The sequence below is a fragment of the Maylandia zebra genome, linkage group LG10, assembly GCF_041146795.1.
Source record: "Maylandia zebra isolate NMK-2024a linkage group LG10, Mzebra_GT3a, whole genome shotgun sequence".
Taxonomy (NCBI): domain Eukaryota; kingdom Metazoa; phylum Chordata; class Actinopteri; order Cichliformes; family Cichlidae; genus Maylandia; species Maylandia zebra.
In genome coordinates this window covers 24,439,021-24,465,055 of record NC_135176.1, presented here as the reverse complement: position 1 = coordinate 24,465,055, position 26,035 = coordinate 24,439,021, and the positions used below count along the sequence as shown (strand labels likewise).

Sequence of the window (26,035 nt, the reverse complement as noted above, 5' to 3'; positions counted from 1 at the left end):
CGGATCGTCGGCAGGTTGTTGGCTATCTTGAGGTTCGAGGTCTCTCCTTGGCAGGTTGCTTGATTAGATCAACAAAAAGAAGGAATGACAGTTTAACCTGTCCAGAATACATCTGATAATTAAATTTTTTGCTTTTTTCATGTTTTCTTGGTTTGAGTTACTGTTGATCCTCAAACCCTTTTTATAGTTTAATTTTATTCCCCATATTACAGATTCTTTATACTATTTACAATATGAAATTTAGACATCAGTCAATCAATCAAATTATCTTGTCTGGTCCAACGAGTCTCAATTTTGCCATAAGTCATAAGTCAAACTTGCCATAGTCAGATGGTTCAGTTAGAAACAGGATGAAACCAAACACCTTACTGCAGCGTTCTTGGCTGCACATCCATGATAAATAATTGCCAGTAAATTTAAATTTTTTGAGCCTGGAGTGTTTATTGAAATTTATGAGAAATAATAATAAAAATGATTAAAAAAAAGAAATTCCAGTTTGCATAAGTTACATGAGTTTCTTTTTAGATTACTTTTGCTACATCTGACATTGTATACATCAGGTTTTAATGGAAAAAGCACAAAATTACACTGAGATGTGATTTTGAAGTATAGGGATCAAAAACGTATCAAATATACATTTGGCATCAAAGGGTCACAAATACCGTACACGTGAAAGTTTTTGCCTTTTTATAGCCACTGTGATCGGTGTACTTTATTGGTAATGTGACGACAGTGAAATCACCGTATGCAGAAAAACACGAGACATTGCTGAAATTACACATATTTTCTAAGACTTACCCTCCTGTACCGCATCTATTTTATATGTGGATGTCTCATTAAATGGGAATGTTTTCAGAATATATTTGTACATTTTTTCCATACAATAGTTTTACTGTCCCGGCCAAATTGAGATCACACTGTATGTGTGTGGCCCATGAACGATTATAAGTTTGACTGGAGAGCCTCAACTTTTCCTCCTTTTGATACCTGCAACAAAAAAAATTCGCAGGAGACTCTAGACTCGCACTAATTAGCAAATGTTATCAGGCTCATGTAGCATCACAAAGCCGCTTGCATGGTCCTACCTTTTTATTTATTCAGCAGCAGAAAGGAAATTTTACTCTCCTCTCCCCTGTACTTTATTCTCCCTCGGTTTATTGGTAGAGCAGCAAACACCTCATAAATCAAACTATCAAATTCAACTCACTTTACTGTGACACTGCAGAAAGATTTTTATCAGAATCAGAATCAGAATCAGAATGGGTTTATTGCCAGATGTTGAGGTTTACAACATTAGGAAATTGCTGCGGTGCTTCAGTGCAGACAATAAGAATTAAAGTGCTATGTAGAAAGAAAGATATGTGCATGAGATATACATGAGATATATACATGAGAATAAGAATTATGAGTGCTACGTAGAAAGATATATACATGAGTGCAGGTGGTGATCAGTGCCAGACATGAAATGATGCAGTGACACAGCGTAGGGTCATGTGTTAGTGGCGGGGACAGTCATGTGGTTATTGTTCATGTGTCCAACAGCAGAAGGGAAGAAACTGTTCTTGTGGCGAGAGGTTCTGGTGCGAATGGACCGGAGCCTCCTGCCTGAGGGGAGCAGGTCAAACAGACTGTGTCCAGGGTGAGAAGGGTCAGCTGAGATCCGGGCTGCACGCCGCAGTGTCCTGGAGGTGTACAGGTCCTGCAGAGATGGGAGTCTGCAGCCAATCACCTTCTCAGCAGAGCGCACAACACGCTGCAGTCTCTGTTTGTCCCTGATAGTGGCTCCAGCGTACCACACGGTGATGGAGGAGGTGAGGATGGACTCGATGATTGCAGTGTAGAATTGCATCATCGTCCGTGTTGGCAGGTTGAATTTCTTCAGCTGCCTCAGGAAGTACATCCTCTGCTGGGCTTTCTTGATGACGGAGGTGATGGTGGGCTCCCACTTCAGGTCCTGGGTGATGGTGGTACCCAGGAAGCGGAATGAGTCCACAGAGGTGATGGGGGTGTCAGTCAGGATGATGGGGGGGGAGTGGGGCTGTGTGCTTCCTGAAGTCCACAATAATCTCCACTGTCTTCTGGGCATTCAGCACCAGGTTGTTGTGGCTGCACCAAGACACCAGACGTTCAACCTCCCTCCTGTAGGCAGACTCATCCCCGTCAGAGATGAGCCCAATGACGGTGGTGACCTTTGACATTTCTCTACCCCTCTAGAGTCTACACAAGAGTTTTGGTGATTCTAGATTTCTTTGGTAATGATAAAGTAACTAAATGCTGATGATTATGGTAGAAAAGCTTAGCCTAGTTTTTGTCAAAGAGATATTTTATTTTTGTTTCAGCTGAAAGCTGGTATTAAAAATCTAATCTACTTCGGCTAAAGCCAGAGTAAAATAAAGATCTTTGTTAAATCAGCTGTGTTTGTGTAATGAACAGAGAGGCAGAGAGTTTAATGTACACAGAAAGCACTGCTTTATTGACTGCACTGGACTGGACTGGTCTGGACTGGGTTGGATGGGACTGGGACTCCATCAGATGAAGTTGAGAGGAGGAAGGGAGCAGAGTGGGTTGGGTCAGGTTGGGGAGGCACGGGGTGGGCAGGGGCATAGTGGGATGCAGCCATCATTAAGGCAACACAAACAGCATGCAGATACAGTCACAGGAAACATCATCATCATCATCATCATCATATTGCTTTTCAAAGTCTCGCTTAAAACATCGAAATTGTACAAAAAGGAAGAAAATAGGTTTTTCGCACTAATGAAAAATACATTTTTTGATTTTTTTCCCTCCTACAAAGAAGATTCTAATACAAGAAAATAAATATAGCAAAAAAAGCCAAAAAATAATTTAAAATAGCTCTTCTTTTTCATATATGTTCAATAGTTCTCTTTGCTATTAACAAATGGCACAACATTCTTTGAAACAAAGAATACAGAAGGATAAACTCCTGCAACATTCATATTATTATATTGAAGAACCGATGCAGAGTGGAGGACAAACTGGACATGACAGCAGAGATTTTAACCGTTTTATAAGGACAAATAAAGACAGCAGGAGGAGGAAAAATGTGTCCGAGCTCTGCTTTGAATAAACAGCGCCGATTGGCTTTATGTCGTTCAAATACAACCAATAAGATTCAGGATAAGGATGTCCAATCGTACTTAAGTATGTCATGAGAAAGTAGAAATGAGGGAGAGAGGGAGACTCCTATCTTGTCACAAAAATGGAGATTCAAGGGTGATGTTTAAAAGTTGCTCTTTGGAGGTTGCCAAAAAAAAGCTAATTTAAATTTCTACTTATTTAAACCTGAGGGTGAAACCTTTTTTTGTTGTTGTTGTATTTAATGAGTCAGGAACTGTCTGCTCTGCACAGAAGAAACGTGCTGAGGGAGAATGGTGAAAACAAAAGCCAAAGAAATACATCAATCAGATAGAAAGTTACACAAAATTAAGGAGAGCAAGAGAGACGGACTGACTGGGGAATGAAGAGAGATCAGAGTGGCAAAATGCAATACATGCAGAGTACAGTACAGAGCGAGGTACCCCACATCTGTTCTGGCACTTCATCCACATTGAGCCATCAATTTTTAACGTTCAGCAGTAACTAGAACAGATGAACGTTGGCTTTTGGTTTCCTGCAGCTGAGCCTTTTGGAAGACAACACGCCTGGTCAGGAGACATGTCAAAGCACTTAAGAAGATGGCCTTTCACCTGTCTGTGATTAATCATTTTAAACGTCACTGCATTTAATCATATAACCGGCACACTGTTTTTAAGTTTGCTTATATTGTGTAGAGACCTTATAAATTTTAAAAGGTTTGACCTGCTGCGACCAGCATTTTTCCCCTTTTGGATTTTCACCTATCGTGCAAAAGGACGCTGGTTTGAGACCAGGTATAAACACAGGTCCCCTTTGGGGGATGGGCCATCCAGCATAAAAATCCAATATGTGGAGCTACCCAGAAAGGGAGTTAAAGAGCAGCTCCTTCTTAGCATCACAATAATACAGAACACCATCATATAATGTCCCCTAGGCTATAATAACCTCGGCTGACACTCAGCAGAGGAACCGGTCCACCCGTCCTCCTGGTGACCAGATATTGGCTGTGATGCAGCTTTGTTGCAGGATGAAGACGTGATTAGCGCTCATCCCATCGTTCAGGCTTTTAATGTGGCTGTAGATGTACCGAGATGTACCACAATTTTGTGCGAATGTTTTCTAAAGGTGTGTGCGACAAAACGAAGAGTCATAAATTCTTATTTCTGTGGGGGTGTGAAGGTTGAGGCTGCACCTCTCAATTGATGTTCCCAATGGAAAAACATGAGCTGTGAGCTTGATTGCAAGGTATGCATTAATCAAGCGTGACAGCTGAAGCCCCTGACGGATGTGAGGACTCACAAGAAACTGAATTTATTTGTGTTTTCCATCCGTCTGTCTCCCTTTCTCTCCTCGTCTGTGTGTTCGTACGAGCGTATTATTCAAGCAGAAACTTTTTTCATTTCTCGCAAAGAGTTTGTAGCATCTAATTATAGAAAATTGCTTCTCTCTGTTCCTTTCACATTTGTTTGGACACACCTTTAAGAGCGGAGAAGGAGTTCAGAAGAACAAAGGGACGGAGGTGCAAAAGATCAGCCGCCACGTAGGAGGGATGGCTCCCTATGTTTAGTTTTAACTAGAATTATGCCAGTGGACTCTCTCTATTTTGCATCCTGTGACCCGATAAAACTAACAGAACACCCTTAAGCATACAGAGGGATCCAATTTAGGCAATCACAACACCTGTTGGTTCCCTGCAAGTATCGAATCTGGGATAAACACAAGAAGTGACTCAGAGGCAGGAGATAAACATTTGCGTGAATGAGTCAGCTCATGAAACGAGAGAAGAAGAACAAAAAAGTGGGGAAATGGATAAAAATGGAAGGAATCAAGGAGGAGGATTAAAGCGAGACAGATGGACTGCGTGGTGGAAATTACAAGCGGGAGAAGCAGAGACACAGTGCAGACGGCCTCTTAACAAATTATTTTAACCTGCATCTGAAATCCATTCTGCCTCGGCGCGATGTAGCCAGATTACATTTACACCTGCAAAAACAGTGTTGAAATCGCTTTCTTTCCTGTTGCACTTTGGGCGAGCTTCCTGGCTGAACTCAGAACAGACGCTGGGAGACGGCTGGTTTGTCTAAATGGATCTTGGGAGTGTTTTTTTGGATTTACACTTCAATTTGTATGCTGTTATGTGGATGTCTGAACCTCACAGGAGCGCGATGGAAAAACCAGATGTAAAGACAGTTGAATAAACTGTTCATTTGGTGGGTGAGGCAGTGTGAAAAAGCGGGACTTTCCAGGTTTTCCAGGTTTCAAGTGAGATTTCCAAAAGTAAACATTAAAACAGACTGGATTCCAAACCTGGATCTTTTTACTGGTATGAGCTGTTGGCTAAAAGTATCTTTTTCTATGAACATAAACAACCAGAGTGTAAAACTGAAAGTGGATAAATGAAAATCTGGTCTTCATTGTGATTTTTAAAGGACAAAGTTGGTGTTATGATATATTTTTTTTCCTTATTTGAACAAATCCTAGAAAAATACCAAAGCCATCAGCGGTTTATTACAAAGATTTTCAGACATCTTAGACATGATGGGGTCTGTTAGCATCACAGCTACAAAAAGAGCCTCTTTCACATTCATTTTACTGTTGTTACAATGCCTTAAGCTCCCACTTTCAGAGAGTTTTTTCCACTGTTGGATCTGTGTGATGTCAAAAAGAGGGGCCATGCCTAATATGGCAGCTCTGGCTGTGAACACAGAAGCTTTAACTTGAAAGGAGCTAATAACTGTTTCAGAGTTGGGATGAACCTCGGCCTAGTAAGATAGAGAATGGTTAGTTTTAAGAGTTTTAAACTCTGTTTAAAGAATTGTTTGGTAATGGCCTTTAATTTATGCTCTAATTAGCTTCATATCACGAAGTTCTGGTGATTAATAATATATTCTGACGTAAAACTGAATCGTTTTGTAAGCCGTTTAAAATGGAAGCATCTCTGCTCGGCGCTCCCGATTTGAGTTTTTACATTTTTCAAAGACAAATCTTGGACGGGGACCCAGCTGTGTGAGGCGAGAGAGCGAGAGGAGGCACAAGGAGGGGAAAGGGAGGGCCTGGTACTGTTTATATTAGCTGCTTGTTAACCTGACTGTACGGACAGGCTCCAAACAGAATGCAGAGGAAAGAACAAGTTGTACTCTTTTGTCTTTCTTTGGCTCCAGTTCAGCGAACAGTCTCCCTCCTCTCCTTCTTTCTAAACAACTCTCCCCTTTCCCGCACTTTCCCTCTTTTCAAGCCAGAGTTAAGCAAAGCTGAGTGCAATGTTTTCAGCTCCTCGTGCGTCTGTCATTATTTGTCCTTAAAGCTATAGGTGTCCTTCTTCTTTTTTGATCACCTTTAAAAAACCATGTGCCAAGGGCCAAGGAGGCTGATCACCGGACAGGGAGAGGAAGAGTTGTGGGCAGGAGGGAGACAACAGGGTGATTGTTTTTAGGGGATTCAGGATGGAGAAGAAGAGGGGAGTTTGCTGGTGGTGGGAGGAGGAGGAGGACGAGGAAGTTGCTGGATGGTGGATGCAGAGTAAGGTACGCAGTGGGTACAGACGGGAGATTTAGTCTGAAAAGATTTCTCCGAGCTGCTGTGGAGGATGACGCGATCACACAGGTAGAGCATCAATCGCTCTTTGGTTCCACCTTCAGTCACCAAGAGATGCTGGACACAAACAGTGTCCCCCCCCCCCCCCCCACACACACCTAAAAAAAGGCACAAAAATAGAAGCAATGCTTTTCGGATGAGTGCTTCTTGAGGTTTGTTGCAGGCTTTGATCCAAAAAAGCAACGCAGTGCTATCAGATTGCTGCTGCATTTACCATTACATTAAAAAAAGGCAGCAAATCTTCACTGCTGTGAAGCTGAACCTGGGGAATGAATATCTGCCATTTCTGATAAATTAACCAAATAAATTTTTAAGATGCGACTGATTGAGTCTCGAGCTCTGAAGGTTGAGTTTTACTTGAGATCAGTTTCTTCCTCGGCAGCAGCTCCGGTTGTGCGACTAAACCTCCGATCTGTGGAGTGTGTGTCTGGGTTCTGGATGCTGAGACCTTTAAGCCATAACTTTGCTGTAACGGAGAGGAGAGCAAAGCGCCAGTAAAAACAGTAGAAGCAGATAATGAGTCAGCTTTCTAGTCTGATACGTGCCACAGCGGCTAGATAAGCATTATAAAAGGAAAAAAAACAAAACAAACAGCTTGCAAAAGCCTCTTTAAAACACAGAAAATGAAAATGTCTAGTAGTAGTAGTTGAACAGTAATATACATTATTGTAGATGAGTATAAACTCCAGCGGTAGGTAGGTGGGCGGCTTTGTACAGCTGGTGTAGGGCAGCGAAACAAGGACTAGGCATTGATACCAGAAACAGGAAGCACTAAGCAATCTCTATTGTCATGTGGATACATTTTTAGACAGACCTGCAATTTTCTGCTTTACAGACATTTCAAGACTTCTGATCTAATCCTGCTTTTATTACTGGACTGCTGTCCCTTGTCGCTTGCAGGTATTTATTTCCTAAGCAATACCCAGTCCTGCTTTCACTGATCCCACTACAGCCTCAGACCACTTTCTGGATGAAGGAGCAACCACAGAAGAAGAAACGACATCTTATGAACTGCATCCCAATGCCCTCGTGGTTCCCCAGAACCACCTCAGTGCAATAAATGACTTTAAATTGTAGAAATCCAACTTTTTACCACCCACTAGGAGCAATCATGGAATTCAAAGCCCCGTTTTTAATGTCGTCGTTCACCAGAACTGAACATTGCTGTCATTTCTGGATCACCCTAAACTGCTTTTCTTGCTAATGGAAAGCTGTAAATGTGACCCTTCACCCAGCTGAGGGGGTTCTGAGGAGCCCAGCCCTGCTGGTGCACTGATGTTTTACAACAGAGTCAGTACAGTAAACAGCAGCTGTGCGCAGGCGAGGTTCCAATTACCTGCAAGCAATCGGTCTAGTGGAAAGCATCACTGTGTGTAGGTGTGTTTCTGACCTGCCATTATGTGCTTGATGCCCGTCAGTTTATTCCCGTGGTGCAGCGTCAGTGCCAACACCTGAGGGAAGAGTTCTGCTCTCAACATACAGCAAGCTGAGGACTGTACAGCTTTTCCGTTGCACATTTTATTGCCTCTCTAAGTGGTGACTTATCATAGAGGAATGTGACCTACCGACACGGATGCTCCGAGTATGAAGATAAAAACTTTCACACTGTGTCTAATTTTATGGGACACAACCCAAATAGATAGACAGAGAGCGCGAGAAACCCCCTGCACTAGATCTCCTTTCAGTGTGGATATTCGACCTGACAGAGTTGCAAAATTCAAAGATCATCAGAGCACATTCGGGCTGCGAGCCAACACCCACACCGGCGTACCACACAGAGGATAGCAATGCTTTGAAGTTGCATTCTAGCAGATATTGATAAAAAGAACCTGCAAGAGACTCCAGTCTACATTATCTACGAAGCAGAAGGAGAGGGCATTGAAGCCACACTGTAAATATAGAATAATAACCAGTTATGTTTGCTAAGGCTGCACAGTATCAAGGCAAAAAAAAAAAAAAAAAGAAGATCAGAAGTACAATTTGCTTTGTTTTTGTGTGGAATCTCACCATCACCCAGCAGGAAATCTTATATACTGCTAACCAGCTCCACTAATTTAGCCCCAAATGAGTATTTTTCAGTCCTTTTTTTGTCCTTCAGGCACTGTGCAGCCTCAGCCTTTGCTACTACATGTTAAGGCCATACATGTGAGGCCTTGTCTAAAACCACTGTCTACAACGTCAGGCTACTCTGAACATTGAATATTGAAACCAAGATTACATTTTTCTGTCTTAGCAACACATGAATGGTAACGAACACCTGGCTGAGGATTCGGAGGCGACACGTCACCGCGTCCTCGCATCGGAACACGAGCTTTGTTGCTCTTTTTTTGTCGTTACTGTAATGTGTCAGCTGTAATAGCCATCGTAGAAGTCCCAAGTTCTCCGCCTGTCCTCGCAAGACTGTGACGCAACAATGCGAGTGCTTCTACCATGGCTACACCTGAAGGGACGAAGAGGGGACAGAGACGCAGCGCTGTCACCTGACCTGTGATAATACTCTCCTGCTGTTGGGGAGGGGGTGGCGTTTCGCTCTGAGTAAACTCATGCTTCCTGATGCAGTCAGGACCACATATACATAACACAAACTTTTACATTGTAACCCTGTTATACCAGCTCTGGGGTTTGTGTAAGCGTCTATGTGTGTGTGTGTGTGTGTGTGTGTGTGTGTGCATGTGTGTAAGTGTGAGAGAGAGAGCTGTATGTTGTGTGATCAGTTCAGCAGCACTGGCTTTTTTCTTTTTTTTTCCCTTTTTTGGAGGGGGTTAATACATGCGAGTGTGTTTAACAACCATCACCGGGCATTTCCTGTGGGAATCCCCCCGTGAATGCAGATCTATCCAGGTTGGGAATTAAAAGCGCCCCCTGGGTTAGAGGAGGTCGAATCACATCTGCTGACCTGGACATCACTGTTCGAGCGGTCTGACAGCTTAATATGTTTGCGTAGATAAGACTGAAATATGCTGCCTTGTAACACAGATCTGTTCTTTGGCATGGTTACTCCAGAAAACCGGGGAGAAGCTGTTCATACAGGAAAACGGAGAAAGTAGAATGGACTTGGGCCTCTGTTTAAATGTGTGTTCATCAGGCCTGGGTCAAGCAGCCCTTAAAATCAAATCTTTAAGTCATCCCAGTTTGGTGAGACCCAAAAGACAGTTCCATCTGTTAGCCGATACTATCTGACCTCAGATCAGATGGGTTAAAGTGGGACTGTTGAACCCAGGGCTGATGGTCGTATGCTGTACTGAGAGAAGGAGCATGCTCAGTAGTAGTCGTGTTGGAGTTCAAACAGTGAAGCTTTCCAAATAAGGAAGTTTCTAGACAAACACACATCACTTCATATATTTATATATATATATACTGTATATGATATAAAATGTGTGTGTGTGTAGATATATATATATATATATATATATATCTACGTCTTTCGTTGCTTTTCCATAAATTCTTAACCTTTTATTGTTCTTTTTTATAAGTTTTTTTTTAACCCCTGAGAATACCACGGACTGCTTTAAGTACAAAATACAACTCTCTGAGAAAAACAAGAACGGCTCATGTGTTTCGTTTTTAAAAAACAAAAACAAATTTACAATCAAATCAATTCAGGGACTTAAGAGCGCAGGCCTCTGAAGCTGATTATTACACTGTCTACGTCCATCTAGTAGGAACAAGACGTGCCTCAGAGCCATCAGTTGTGAAAGCTTGGCCACGTCAAACAAAAGCGGCTGCCACCTTGGTGCCTGACAGTGTTTACGTCTTCATAGAACAAAATAATAAGCTGCATAGGTACACGTGGGTGATCTGACTAATAAAAATGACTAATTTCCTCTAATTTTACATATAGTTTTATGTATATCCACATGCACTGAATGCATTCCAAGTGATCCCGCTTCCACTGGACACATAAATAGCAACATCAGAATGCCAAAACTGAGGATTCCTCCTCTTATGAACCAAAGCAGAATTTCAGCTGCTTTTGAGGTTGAATTTGTGTCACATGATGTCAGCTGCTGTAGCAAGAATTTACCCATGAACTACACAATGCATGGCCACCCTAACCACTCTGAAACTGTTTATAAAACACGTCTCTCAGGCTTGGCTTACATGAACACAGCTACCCACTCCATATGAAAAAGCAAAACTGTACTGCTGATTAACCAAACCCCAAAATGAATACTATTTGCAGTAATGTGCATGAAATTTTAAATAAGAGGTCTAATTTTCAATGGCAGCAACATTGTGCCCGCAGTGTAACTGGCCAAACTCTGGTTATTGATGGCTCTGGGCTGCAGTGATGTAACATAAGGGGGCACAGAGCAGCAGGCAGCTCTTTGCACTGAAAGCACGATGTTGCTCTGCGTTGCAAGCTGCTGCATATGCTCTGTTGATAAATGGCAAGTGATGCATTTCCATCCTTTCAGGCACTACACAATTGTTAAGGTGACAAGGAGCCCAATGCCAGCTACGCTCAGTAGCCACTCCAATGGGATTTCCTTTTGGCTTGATTGTTACAAATCCGATTGACAAACGACTGATTGATCTACTCAGCGATTGTTTGGTTGATTTGGAAAGTTGGCGGCGATTGAGGGGGACGCAGGGCCACAGGGCAAGTGAAAGAAAGGCACAGAGTTTGTACGACGATTTTTCTCCAAAGACCCGGGAGTTAAAAGAACGCGGAATTAGGAAGAATTTGAAAGCAGCTGACAAAAAGTCAGACCAAATATTTCAACGGCGGCTGTGAGCAAAAGGGATCCGCTTATGGTAGTTTGTGTGTGAGTATGTTTGTGTGTGTCTGTGTGAAAATCTGAATGAGCACCAGGGTTGGGGTCAATGTGTTCGCTATTCAGAAACTGGCAAAGCTGGAGATTTGTAGATTTTTTTTGTTGTTGTTGTTTTTTCTTTTATGAACTAAAACGTGAAAATGAATTTGAGAATGAAGGATTCAGTGTACATTTTTCAAACCGAGTCAACGAGGGAGGAAAATTGACCCCAACCCTGAATGAGCATCTATTATACACACAAGTGCTTACATTACAGCTCTTATGACTAGCTATGTTGTGCTTTTCAAGGCTGAATACAAGTTGTCACCCGCTGTACATATTCAGACCAACTCTGGTGTGAAATTGTCTTTTCCACTGAACATATTCAAGAAAACAAGCACTCACTGGATGCAACTCGGGCCACAAAGGCCGAGAATGAAGCATACCCTGAAACCAGCTTGAATAATAATAATAATTATAATAATAATGCCCCAAAGTGTTTGTTCCCAAGTCTGGCAGATACCACAGACATGAGGCCAGAACTGGGTGCTTCGTTCGACGCCCAGAAATGAAATGATTCTGAAATATACAACACAAAAAAAAAAAAAACAAGAGAAAGAGACTGAAGGTAATGTTTGTTTTCAATCTGCTGAATGCATCACATCTTATGATAAGCTAACAACAAACTGCAGTCCAGTGGAGAAGCTTTTCTGTATGATAGGCAAACGGCTACATTCAAATCCCCTCCGTCCTAAAAAACAGAGCAGGTTAGGAGCTGGGGATTTCCCACTGATGGATGCGATCGGGATTTTGGTTGAACAAAGCGATCCAGCCGTGTTTTTATAGACTGTATGCTGGGCACAGGTGGGAAAAAACAAAAACAAAAAACAATTAGCCAGCGGGATTCTGCTTGGATAACTGCTTGTGTGTATTTGTCTATTGGAAACTCAGTTCTTTAGGAAGCCAGCACGCTTCTTCTCAGCAGGTCCTCGTTCCCGGAGTGCAACTGCGGCAGGCGGAGCTTGCGCCCACCAGTGCGCGTGTCCGAATCGCTCTGCTCGCCGTCAGAGAAGTAGCCATCAGTCTCAGCAGCGTCTAACAGGGATACGTCTTTCCCTGCGAGTGGCAGGTTCATGGACTCGAACCCCGCTACACCTCCGGTGACGCCCCTCCCTCTTGATTTACCCTGGCGGGACAGACGGTGCCGCGGGGTCCCGCCACGAAAGATTGTCCCACCGTCGGGAATTGTGAACCCAAGACCAGAGACCGGTGGGTTTGAGCCCACTGTGAAACCAGATCCAGCCCCTGATACTACACCATTCCCTGCATGGATGCCATCCCAAGGACTGTTATCCTCCGAGATGTGACAGGAATCCATTTTGGAGATGGGCGGCTGTGGCGGTGGGTCCCTGTGAAGGTCAGAGCTCCTGGTCTGGTGGTGATGGAGGGGGTAGTGCACGGTCTTGGAGGAGCCTTTGTTCTTTTCCCCTTTCCGACTCACGTGGCCAGACTTTTCCTCCGCCATGCTCGCCCAGAGCCTCTTTGCGGTGGAGGGGCTGCCGCCTGCGGACGCAGCAGCTGCAGACAGGAGCGTCTGAGGCTGGGCTGGAGCGGATGGTTGTGCACGAACACGGGGCTTGTTGCTCCCTCTCGGTTTGCGCCCCAACTGGGGTGTTTTCCAGGTGGACTGCATGGAGTTCTCCATCATTAGGTTGAGCAGGCTCTCTTCGCCCTGCAGGAGCTGGATGAAAAGAGGAGAAAGGTAAGAAAGGGCAAAAATTGGTGATGAAAGAGGAAAACGGATGAGGAACAAACAAATCTTTTCATGTTTAAAAGTGAAATAACACAAAATATATAAATGATATAAGCGAAAAGTTGACTGATACAACAGTTAATCTGCTCATTTTTGATTTTGTGGTTTGGAATATTTTGGAACAAAAACTCCCCACCCACTCCCACCTACCCACACGTCCAACAGCTCAGCAGTTTAGACTGTGAGCTGCCGATGTCACAATTTGTTCCTGAGCAAAAAAGCCCGACTAAATGACAAAGCTGATCTGTTCTGACGGCACTCTACATCGTGATCTTTTATTTCTTCAGGGTGTGATTCTGTTGAATCTCTAACACTTTTTGTTTTTAATAAACAAGGCTGGTGTTTATTGATTTTAAACTACACCCCTAATATTAACTTGCGACATGTGGGCTTTGTTTAAATTACATCATTGTTTATTTATGCAGATCTTTGTTTCTGAAAGATATCAGGTTCCTGTTTAATTGGAAAAAATGACTGCGGTTGTGTTTATTGTTCTTTAAGCACATCCAAAAACAGCAGCGCAATCTGGTGAGAGCGCTCTGCCAGCCAGCACACAAACAGCACGTTCCTGGGGGGAGAACATCTTTGCTCTGATTAGCAGATCGATCAATTTACAATAAAAAACTAACAAGCTAAACTATATAAAACCACAGCCAATCTAAAGAATCGATGATCAGGTCTTTGTTCAAAGTCAGATGAACTTTTTCAAGTGTCAAAACTACAAACTGACGCTGTGCTGGCTGACTGGCTCACCGCAGACTCGATGAAATGACTGAAACTTGAGTGAAAAGCACCATCATGCAAACTTTTGGACCATCACAAACAGCTGTAGCAGCTGTTTCATGTTGGTATGATGCTGATGATATTCTATATTCCGATCAGAAAAACACATTAGTTCCTTGTTTAATACTTTCTGAATTCCCCAACTTGTTTGTGGCTCTCAGCCCTAAAACTACTGGTTCCCACTTAAGTAACAAATCTTTATAAATGGCTTCATAGAGGTGTTTATGTACACATTAATGTCTAAAACTAATTTAGAATCTAATTTCTAAATCTGAATTTATGTTTCAACATCAAAAAGGTGATAAGTTGAGTCATTGTGACCCCTGTCAGTTCGAGGGACCAGTCTAACCAGACCCAGGATAGGTGGGGTCTGGTTAGACTGGATAGGTGGAGAGCTGGCGCCTCTTTGCTGAGCTCACAGAGGCTACTGAGCGGGGACTCCAGCCACATCCAAGACGATGCTGCTGGAATGTGTCCGCTGGATGAGGAATTTATTGGCGAGGCAGCTGCCTACTGCTCAGTTTTTAAAAAAAATGTATGTAGTCACAAATATGCATGTACACATCTGTTCATTATTTAAAAAGCACAGATTAGCTTCGCCTATGTCCACAGTTGTGGACACAAACGCAACAAAGTTCTGTGGGAAACACTGTGGCCTCTCTCATGTGTTCGGATGGTGATCAAAATATACACAGATGAATTTATGACAGCTTTTTAAAAAAATACTTTTCCATTAATACAAGCACCATTCAGGAATAGTACCAGTGCTCAATTCTAGTTGAAACTAACAAAAAGTAATTAAACTGATCAAATGATTTCTAATATATGTGGAAAAGAAACGCTGGTCGTCCTTGTGGAGTGTTTTAGACTGAATTAATGCATAAAAGTGAAATTCTCTGTGTATGTTTCATTTTCTTGTACACTTTAGCCGTTTTCCCTTCCTCGACTAAGAAGAACGCTTCACTTTTTTACTTATGTAGCTGTTTGTGTCGGCGTGGCCTCTTCACAGGAAAGTCCTTGGCACTCGTTTCGTTCACCGGTGAAGTGGACAGGAATTCAGGTCAAGATGTAACGGTCTACTCACAATGTTGCATTAGCAAACCACTCTTTCTTTTCCAAGTATTGAGCAAGACGTTTGTGTTGTATTCATCTCTTATCATAACATGTAACAGCTGCAGTTCACCTGGTAAAGCAGGCACCCCATTGTACTGAAGGCTTAAGTCCTTACTACAGCAGACCCATTGCTGCGTTTCATTCTTTCTGTCTCTCTCTGCTAACACATCGTCTTCTGTGCCCTCTGCTCCTGAAGCCCTACCTGGTCAGAAAGCAGGCTGCCGCTCTTGTCCCGATGTTGGGCACCCAGAGCCCACTGGCTCAGCATGTCGTCAGCGGTGATCTGAACCGACTGGGCGAGCCAGCTGTCGAACAAAGAGTTGTCCAACGGGAATGACTTTGACAAACCTAAGGAAAGGGGAAGAGGGCACAAGCAGGGAGAGGGGAGGTGCAGGAAGGGAGAGTAAGAGGAAGCAAGAAAAATGGGAGAAAAAATTGGATGAAATTGGTAGAAGTGAATAGAAGGGAAGAGGCAGAAGGGAAGAGGAGGGAGAAAACAAAGCAGACAGGTGAGGAGTGTTGCATATTTTTCATGAATAAGAAAATAAAGGTAAAAGATCGAAAGCCTCCTTTCGATCTGATGTGTTTTAGATTACTGTAATGTTACATATATATCCAAAGGGAGCACGAGCTTCAGGGCAGGAATGGATGGATGGACATTTTTCTTCAGGATTTTCTGGTACAGAGGAGAATTCATGGCTCCATCGATTACAGCAACTGTGATGCTCCTGAAGCAGCAAATCACACTACCACAGCACCACCATGTTTGACTGCTGGTATGATGTTGGACACAAATCTTCGGAAAAGTTCAACTTTTGTCTTGTCAGTCCACAGAATATTTTCCCTAAAGCTTTGGGGATCATGAAAATGTTTTTCTGGTAAATGTGAAACGAGCTTAGTCTCCTCCTTACTGTTGAATCATCAGTCTGTCAGGCACGTTGATTCAACAGGTCTGGCAGTAATGAAGCCTGGGTGTGGCTAGTGAAATTAAACTCAGACAAAATGTATTTAACAATGTAGTTAATCACAGTTAAATCATCAAGGAGGGGCATTAACGACTTCCTCACACAGGGCCAGGTAGGTTAGACTGGTGGGTTTTCGTTTCTCTAAACAAAATCAAATAATAATTTCAAGCCTGCATTTTGTATTTGTCTAATATTCAAACTAAGGAATCAGGAAGGAGGCAAATAATTTTTCTCAGCACTGTATATGTGTAAGTAGAGCAAACACAACAATGGTCTGGATTCGGTGAAAAATTACCAATGAAGGCTTTTGCTTTGTGTTTTAAAGTTTGCATCCAAAATTCGGGAATATCAAAGACAAAGCACTTAAATTAGATGACAACGTCCAAGTAAAAATAGAGTTGATGTCTCCTCGCCAAAAAAAAAGAAAAAAGAAAAAGGATGCGTTTAATGACTTCTCCAACACTGGTGTGTTTACAGGACTATCTCAGCCTGGATTATGTGCAGTGTGAGTGTGTTCAGTATCTGTGTTTGTGTGAGTCTGCAGACAATGCTCCCTCCTTTTAAGTGTTTGCATGTGTGTCTGTATAATTAGGAGATTTTCATGGCTCCTTTTCTATCATTGTGGGCTGTGAGAAGTGCTGCCAAAGCGCCGCATGTCTGTCTGCAGCATTTTAGGATTTCTTCCTCTAATATAAAAGCACAGACAAACTCGTTTTAACAATGTACCCACACTTTCACTTGTCAAATATTTAATTTAAGTGGAGAAAGATGGATGGTGGACATGGCGCAATGTTAACAGTTAAAAAGATGATAAAAACAAACCCAACACATAGAACAAGCAAGTGTCAAAAATCCTCACTCATTATATTTTGGAAAACAGAAAGAATCTAACATTTTATAGTTGTGTCAAAATATACAGTGATTATAATTATGTGGTATTTAGTCCACTAAGTGTAAAGTAGTGTTCAAGTGACGGTAATTGCTCAAACACTGCATCACGAAGTGGCCCAAAAGAAAACAGGCAGACAAACACGAGGAAACAAGGCAACTCATCGCAACCATGGATTTCACATAAAGGATAGACATCGCCTTTTGACTAGACTTCAATATCAGTGAGAATCCAGACGTGAGTGGATTTTTCATCTGCAGTCATAAACCGTTTGGGGACAACACACAGACACCGATACGCAAATCAGGATTTATTAACAAACTAATAAAATACTAGAAATTCAATCACTAAAACCAAGCGCAAACATCTTGGAGAGGCTGTACCTCACAGCAATAATATTTATTATTTGCCACATAATTCCATTGAAATTCATCAACAGGCACAGACGGCACAATCAAAGCAGAGAGGTCCAATTCAGCAATTCAAATTAGTTTAGGTGAAACCTAGTACACAGACTTGCTAAAGGTGCCTATGTCAGGACACTTACCACCACCCAGATGGATGAGCAGAATTAAAAACCCACCCCCTGGTGAGCTCTTACAAGGGGGAAAACTATCCATGGAGGTCAAAACATTTTATTCTTTAGCTGTAAACACGATTACTGTATAACTGAACGTGGGAGTCCACGGGGACCACCGGAGTCCACCTGTTCTCCTTTTTAAATGACCAACCTCTGATATTATCTAGTAGTGAATGTTTAAAAACTCATATATTGCATGAGGCATTCAGTGACACCAATATGACTGCAATCATAACCTATGATACAGTCTGTAGTTGTCTTAATCAGGTACAGGTTTGGGTGTATATACAGTATCATAATAGAGCTCACTTCTACTGTGAGTTGAATGAAGTGCAAATGTTATTGCAAAAAAAATCTAAGTATGACCTCTCAGGGACTCTGTAGGCATCAAGTGAATAAAAATAATCAAGTTTATTGATCTAATTTAGTCCAACCAAGAGCACTGGGAGATAGTCATACTGTCTTCTGGGACCAAATGCATCTAAATAATCGATAGCAGCCATATGCACATCATCAGGAATGCAGAGAATGAAGACAAAACTTTGCAGAAACTGAAATGTACTCATAAATGTGGATATTTTTGTGATCTGAGCATCTTTCTCTCTTTTATTTTTGCAACCTCCTTGTAAATCATCACTGCTTATAATGATCTGGCAAGCAGGACAGCAGGAGGTGCTGTTAGGGTGCCTTTAACACAAGCTATCTAACACACACACACACACACACACACACACACACACACACACACACACACACACACACACACACAGACACGCACACACTGAGCTGGTAGTTTCCATGACGCAGCATGTCTCTGCAGGAATTGAGAGAGCTCAGAGGGAGGGAATAGGTGACGGAAGGAGGGGGAAAAAGACAGTGAAGAAGTGTGAAGAAGACAGGGAGGGGTGATGGAGCAGAAGGGAAATGAGCAGAGTTCAGAGAGAGGAAATCAGGAGACCAACATAAACATGCCACCCTGTTACTATGTCCAGTTTGGTCAGGTACAACATCCATGTACAACATGATTTGTTTAGATGTGATTATTTAACACAAATCCATTCTATTGCATAATAGACAGAAATGTGGTGTATTTTATATGCCTTATGACATCTTACAGACTTATCTGGGAACAATTTTTCATGTCTAACTTATAGCCTGTTGTTGGGTCTGAGTTCTGTCTGTAGTATTTCTGTGTATCATCTTACGGTGGCAGTTGTGGCATGTATAAAAAAAAACTGATTATGCAATGTCTTTGTTTTTTCAGGACATGTTTTCCACATTTATCCAGGTTTTTCCTCAGCATCTCTCATTTAAGCACAATCTGCCCAGGTACAATAACAGCCACAGTTTATTACCTTATTTTATTTAGTATTTTCCTGTTGTTGCTTTGCATGTGATAAAGAAAAAATGTTAATAAATGTCTGCGAATCAAACCCCCAGTTAAAAATGTTTGCCGATGCTAGAGATATTCCTTTCGTTTCCTATGCATTCATATGTTTTGGATCATCATGCTAACATCAGGAAAGGGAACCTTTAGATATAAACACGAGTATAAATAAACATAAAGTATTGTTTTATTTTCTGTTTAAGGAGACAGGGAAGATAAAGTCCTCAAACAGATTTCCATGAGAAACCTACTAATGGCAACACTTTGTCATTTAAACCAAATTGCAACACTGTTTCTACCTTCTTCTTTTTTTTGGTACAGTCAAGTAATTAGCTGATGCTGCAGTAAAGCTAATGACAAGGAAATATTTCTTTTCCTGGTACTTTTGCAAGCTAATGCTAAGGAAAAAATGGTGTTGGAGTTAGTAAACACTAGGCTGTCTTATGGCACACAGAACAACAAGAATTGCCAGCTAGTGCTAGCTAATGCAATGCAGGGTAAGGGACACACCAGCAGCAGGATAGGGCGAAGACCAGAGCCAGTACATAAGAAAGAGAGCGAAAAGATGCTCCTGTAACTAATATGCTCGTCATTTATGTGCAGCACTTTGTGTCATGTATAACGTTGCAAACACATAGTGTTGGGTTAGTTTGCTAAACTTAGCAATGCTAGGAGTAGTTTTTCCGTGCAAATGTCCACAACTTGGTACAAAATGTGATTACAAATGGCTTCAGTTGCTAGGTTACATTCCAGTTAGTTCAGGCTGCCTGAAATAGCTTGCTTCTGGCATAAGACAGGGTTTTTATTGATGTTTCAGGCTCTGTTGCCACTGATGTTTATACATTTTGGTTGTCTTTGTATTTTGTGTATTCTAGTTTATGCAACTGTGTTGACCGTACTGATGTCTTTCTTTCAGACTTTAAAAATCAGAAATACATTTTCCTAATTAAGGAATGAAGTCAAATAAAGGGACACAATAATGGGAACTAGAATAAAATCTTTTGTTGTTGCCTACCATTTCTTCTTTTTTCACTCTGTGCTACCAATTTGTCCAAAAGCAAATTCATCTCACACATTACTGTTGGCCTCATTATCTTTGTGACCAAAAGGCATCTTGTTTCGTTAGAGCTGTCGTCAGAAGGCACAAACCAATTACTGGATAGTTTTAAGATAACCGATTTGTTTCTCTCTCTGCTGTAAAATCTTCGCTCTCAAATTTCAAAGTCAAGAGAAAAACAAGAGATTCTCAGAAATGTTAACCTTGCTTTTATGATCCACTATTTAATAAACTGTTATTTAATAAACAGAGAGCACGTTTTTAATATTTTTAGCAATGTGGTTTAGTTTATTTTTATTCAAGGTTTTATTAAATCTAAAAGCCTTTTAAAGCTCTTTTAAAGTCGCTGTAACTAAGGCAGTGCAGACCAATGTTCTCATCTGGTCTTATTACAGGTATTTGATATCTAAAGGCATCGACTTTATTCACATCTGAAAAAATGACATTTAAAAAAGTAAAGAAGAGACGGGAGAAACACCCTTCAATGATTTTGTGAGTGTTCATGTTTTGCAGCTTGTCCACCAGAGGGCGCTATGAAACTTCCCTGTAAGTAACACATGGTTTTCGAAGCCACGATCAGATAATCTGAGCAGAATCAAGTAAACAACTAAATAAATTCCCACACGTAACGAGGACATTTATTTAAATTTTATTTTCAGTGTCTGAAAGAAAAACTTAAACTGTCCCAGTATTGGATTTTTCAATCACCAAATATTGATATCGGTCTTAAAAAATCAGATATTAGTTTGGCTCTACTATTTGTGTACTATTTTATAAATCATAAAATCTAACTGGAATCAAACATGTAACTTTGAATTATAAACAATGTTGGATGTTCACATTAAACGTGAAAAACTACTTAGCGCTTGAATTCGGATTTTTTTCCCCACTCTTGGCTCTGTATGATGTCAGCGAGTGTGGACATCCTTAATGCGATCAATTCAGACGCGTAGCTCTGAAGTCCATCCCACCTGCCGTTCGAAGCTTTTGTTGACGAGGGGCAGCCTATCAGAAGAAAGTTGGCTTACAGGGTGGGGGAACAGAGCTGGCTCAAGACGGAGAATGAACTGAGCACAATACAGGATAAATATGGTTGATTGGGAACTTCATAGCTACTCTAATGGAGCCCATGATTTAAAAAAAAGGAAGCTGAGAATGAACGTCCCCTTTTAAGATGAAATTCCTCAGCACCCGTGGGGAACATTAGAAACAACTCAAAGCAATTTTCCTTTTTCTAATCATCACTAGCCTCTGGGCCTGACTAATAAACAGTGCGGATAGGGGACAGCACATCTGAGAAGGAGTTATGATACACGTCTGTCATCTTGATCCCAGAACAGAGAGAGAGGAAGACAAAGCCCTGAGAGTCAGGACCAGACCCGACAGAGAACAGATGGCCGGACACACAAACACACACACATACGCACACACAGAGACAGTGAGATATGAACACATACGACACGCATAGACAAACACAGAGACGACACACTGAGAATGATATATAGAGCAGGTTGACAGAAGAAGGCGCACATAGACACACAAATGCAGACAAATGTTACAGTTGCAAACAACAGAAGCACACCATATATACAGAAGGACTTGTTTATCGTGGAAAGACGATTCGAGCTATGATTTCCCAGCAAGTATTCAACATCAAGTTGCAGTCCTTATCCCTCAGCAGTCGGGTGGAAAAACCGAGAAAGGCAGGAGAGAAGATAAACAGAAAGAGGGAGTTTCATAACAACAGAGCCAGGGAGAGAGAGAGAGGGGAGATTCAGTATAAAAAATAACTGTAACAGATGAGTGGGGGAAAAGGAGAGATAAACAAAAAAGGATGGAGATAATCTCAGAAAAGGAAGCAAGTATGCACAGCCAAACTGCTCTTGTGCCCCGTGTTATTATCTGCCTGTTTATTGATCACATTCACTTCGACTGCCGGCTCTGCGATGCTCAGCTCTGGTTAAATAAGGAAATGAGAGACAGTCCTGCGTCACTGCTGATAGTCACTGTGTGTGTGGGTGAAAAACATCTCTGCCAGATTAGATACTGGACTGTGAGGTGCAAATACACATGATGATGGACATGCTGGACCCACTGTAGTTTTTACACTGCATATGGCTAAAAATTGTGTGATCAGATTAATAACTGATGCTCATGACGATAAAATTACCCCATACGTGCAAAGTTCACCTCGCGTTTCACATGAAAAAAATCGAAGAATTCAGTAACTAATCCACAACATACAGGGAGTGCAGAATTATTAGGCAAATGAGTATTTTGTCCACATCCTCCTCTTCATGCATGTTGTCTTACTCCAAGCTGTATAGGCTCGAAAGCCTACTACCAATTAAGCATATTAGGTGATGTGCATCTCTGTAATGAGAAGGGGTGTGGTCTAATGACATCAACACCCTATATCAGGTGTGCATAATTATTAGGCAACTTCCTTTCCTTTGGCAAAATGGGTCAAAAGAAGGACTTGACAGGCTCAGAAAAGTCAAAAATAGTGAGATATCTTGCAGAGGGATGCAGCAGTCTCAAAATTGCAAAGCTTCTGAAGCGTGATCATCGAACAATCAAGCGTTTCATTCAAAATAGTCAACAGGGTCGCAAGAAGCGTGTAGAAAAACCAAGGCGCAAAATAACTGCCCATGAACTGAGAAAAGTCAAGCGTGCAGCTGCCAAGATGCCACTTGCCACCAGTTTGGCCATATTTCAGAGCTGCAACATCACTGGAGTGCCCAAGAGCACAAGGTGTGCAATACTCAGAGACATGGCCAAGGTAAGAAAGGCTGAAAGACGACCACCACTGAACAAGACACACAAGCTGAAACGTCAAGACTGGGCCAAGAAATATCTCAAGACTGGTTTTTCTAAGGTTTTATGGACTGATGAAATGAGAGTGAGTCTTGATGGGCCAGATGGATGGGCCCGTGGCTGGATTGGTAAAGGGCAGAGAGCTCCAGTCCGACTCAGACGCCAGCAAGGTGGAGGTGGAGTACTGGTTTGGGCTGGTATCATCAAAGATGAGCTTGTGGGGCCTTTTCGGGTTGAGGATGGAGTCAAGCTCAACTCCCAGTCCTACTGCCAGTTTCTGGAAGACACCTTCTTCAAGCAGTGGTACAGGAAGAAGTCTGCATCCTTCAAGAAAAACATGATTTTCATGCAGGACAATGCTCCATCACACGCGTCCAAGTACTCCACAGCGTGGCTGGCAAGAAAGGGTATAAAAGAAGAAAAACTAATGACATGGCCTCCTTGTTCACCTGATCTGAACCCCATTGAGAACCTGTGGTCCATCATCAAATGTGAGATTTACAAGGAGGGAAAACAGTACACCTCTCTGAACAGTGTCTGGGAGGCTGTGGTTGCTGCTGCACGCAATGTTGATGGTGAACAGATCAAAACACTGACAGAATCCATGGATGGCAGGCTTTTGAGTGTCCTTGCAAAGAAAGGTGGCTATATTGGTCGCTGATTTGTTTTTGTTTTGTTTTTGAATGTCAGAAATGTATATTTGTGAATGTGGAGATGTTATATTGGTTTCACTGGTAAAAATAAATAATTGAAATGGGTATATATTTGTTTTTTGTTAAGTTGCCTAATAATTATGCACAGTAATAGTCACCTGCACACACAGATATCCCCCTAAAATAGCTAAAACTAAAAACAAACTAAAAACTACTTCCAAAAACATTCAGCTTTGATATTAATGAGTTTTTTGGGTTCATTGAGAACATGGTTGTTGTTCAATAATAAAATTATTCCTCAAAAATACAACTTGCCTAATAATTCTGCACTCCCTGTATTTATTTTAGCCACCTGCAGTTAGTTGGTCAGGTTGTAAATGAACAGAGATACAAGGCATTTAGCAACCGCCTGACAACCACCCATTCATGAGGGAAAAATGTGTCTTCACTCACCAGTTGGACTAAAAAACTGAAAAGTAATCAGCTGAGCAAAAAAAGGATTAAAATGTGATGTGAAAACTAAGCCGGGCACCATCCTACGTTGGACTACACAAACCACAGGTATGTAGTTTTGTCATATTTTATATTTGTATCCCTGAAGTCAAAAATTTAATTAAACAATTAATAATCAGTCAAATATAACCAAAAACTCAACACGACTCTGTATTTTCTCGTGATTAAATTACTGCTGAGTAAAATACCTCTAAGCAGTGGTATGCCTTGTGAAAGTATGGAGCAGCTCCATGTAATTTACACTAATAACATTTAATTAAAAAATGCTTTAATGGTTCCTCTTAGTTATTCTTTTTTAATTGCTGATAAAGCTCAAGAAAGATCAAATTTTATATTTCTAATATAAAATGATGGTTGTGCTGTTTTAAAGTATCTGTGGAGAAACTGACTCCAGTTTTCTGAGTATATATGTAGCCTCGTAATGGCCTTGGATGGCTGGACTCCGCCCCTAAGCCTTAGTGAGCCAATGACAGTCCTCAATGACAATGCCATTTTTAAAATTGGGCTTTGGGATCGGTAAAAACCCTCAAAAAACAAGCTATGTATGATATGACGCACATGAATCGTAATATAGTAAAAATCATTTTGGTGATTTTAAAATCACAAAAGGCTTCTCAGATTTAAATCAGTAATGACCAAATATACCTTCAAACCAACCGACATCCTACTGTAAGTTGAAGTCAGTCTGCCATAAACTTTTAACAGTGCAGTTCAAAATATGCAAACAGCTCTACCAGTGGAAATCGATACTACCAATCAATCAGATACCAATATGAAGACAACGGGAGAGGGTCTGTGGCTCTGCTTCCCTCAGCTTTATGGAGCCTTTTACTGAGTGATGACTGCATCGGATCATTTCACTCTTGTTGCTCTTACAGTGGTGTTTTCAGCTGCAGCAGGTACCTCTCTTCTTTGAAAAAGCTCTTAAAACCCACAGTGCACTACCCGCTCAGCACCAAATGGCAGACAGACACAGCTGGCACCTCACTGGTCAACACAGTACAGCGTTTTGCAGTCGGTAGGCAATGGATCAAAATCTTCCCAAACCTTTGGTTTTGTGCTCCACTGGGGCATAAAGCACAAAACCTAAAGGACAAAACTAAATCTTCATGAGGGTGAAGAAAAATCATATCACCGTTATGAAGAATTTATAAAACTCAAATGTAACTAAATTAAAAAATCTCCCCAACAATGTTAACAAGAGCACTTCAAGACTGCATATCTCTGCTACACGCCATCCATAAACTTAGTATCAAAAGTGTATCTGAAGGTAGATCAGTTTGTGATATTCTCTTGAGAGCAGTGTATTCCTATTGTTTTGTACTGTATGTATTTGGGAGGATAGCATGCAAAGGATTAAAAATTGCCCAAACTTGCATCGGAAAAGAATCCTGACTAACTTTTTTGGCGGTAGAAACATTTCGTCACTCATCCAAGCGACTTCTGCAGTCTCCAACGATTCAGAATTATTCAGCTGAGTCTGAGGAAGTTACTTGGATGAGTGATGAAATGTTTCTCCCACTGAAAACGCCACCTCCAGATAACAGAAACAACTTTCCAGTATTTCTGAGCGTGCATCAAGACAGAAATTTGTGCATCAACTTCACAAGTTAATGACTTCTTAGTTGGGCCAAGCCACGTGTCTAATATCTATCGCTAAGTTTTTCCAGTAATGTTGCTAACAGACACAAACTGAACCGATCACATGACCTCCCTTGGCAGTGGCACAGGGTGCAGTGCAGCACTCGGATAGCAGGTTTAATCCTAGGGTGTGTAAAGGTTTTAATAATTAAATAAATCTACAGTAGAAAGCTGTATGTCGTCACCCAGAGTGAAGGCTAAACTGCAGCAATAGCACACAGTGTTCGCTCTGATCAGGTGGTAACTACTAGGATCAGTCAACTCATCTTTCAAAGGCCTGAATTTGCTTGGATATGAATTAGTTCTCTGCTGTTGAGAGAGTGTAGTAAAAAACGGCACGACAAAGCATGCAAATGTGAAATTTTAAGGTTGCA

At 41.6% G+C, this 26,035-nt stretch overlaps 1 protein-coding gene across 2 annotated transcripts in view; it reads right to left on the bottom strand.

Moving 5' to 3' along the window:
- Window positions 1-2,445: 2,445 nt before the first annotated feature.
- jade2 (jade family PHD finger 2) overlaps window positions 2,446-26,035 on the bottom strand; it is a 237,396-nt gene continuing 213,806 nt past the window's right edge. For both annotated transcript variants that reach the window (XM_004561763.3, XM_012922018.3), the window contains 2 exons: window positions 15,362-15,507; window positions 2,446-13,191 (listed from right to left, as the gene is read on the bottom strand). In XM_004561763.3, coding sequence (XP_004561820.1) covers window positions 12,406-13,191; window positions 15,362-15,507 — 932 coding nt within the window. In that variant the 3' untranslated portion in view covers window positions 2,446-12,405. The remainder of the gene's footprint in view (window positions 13,192-15,361; window positions 15,508-26,035) is intronic.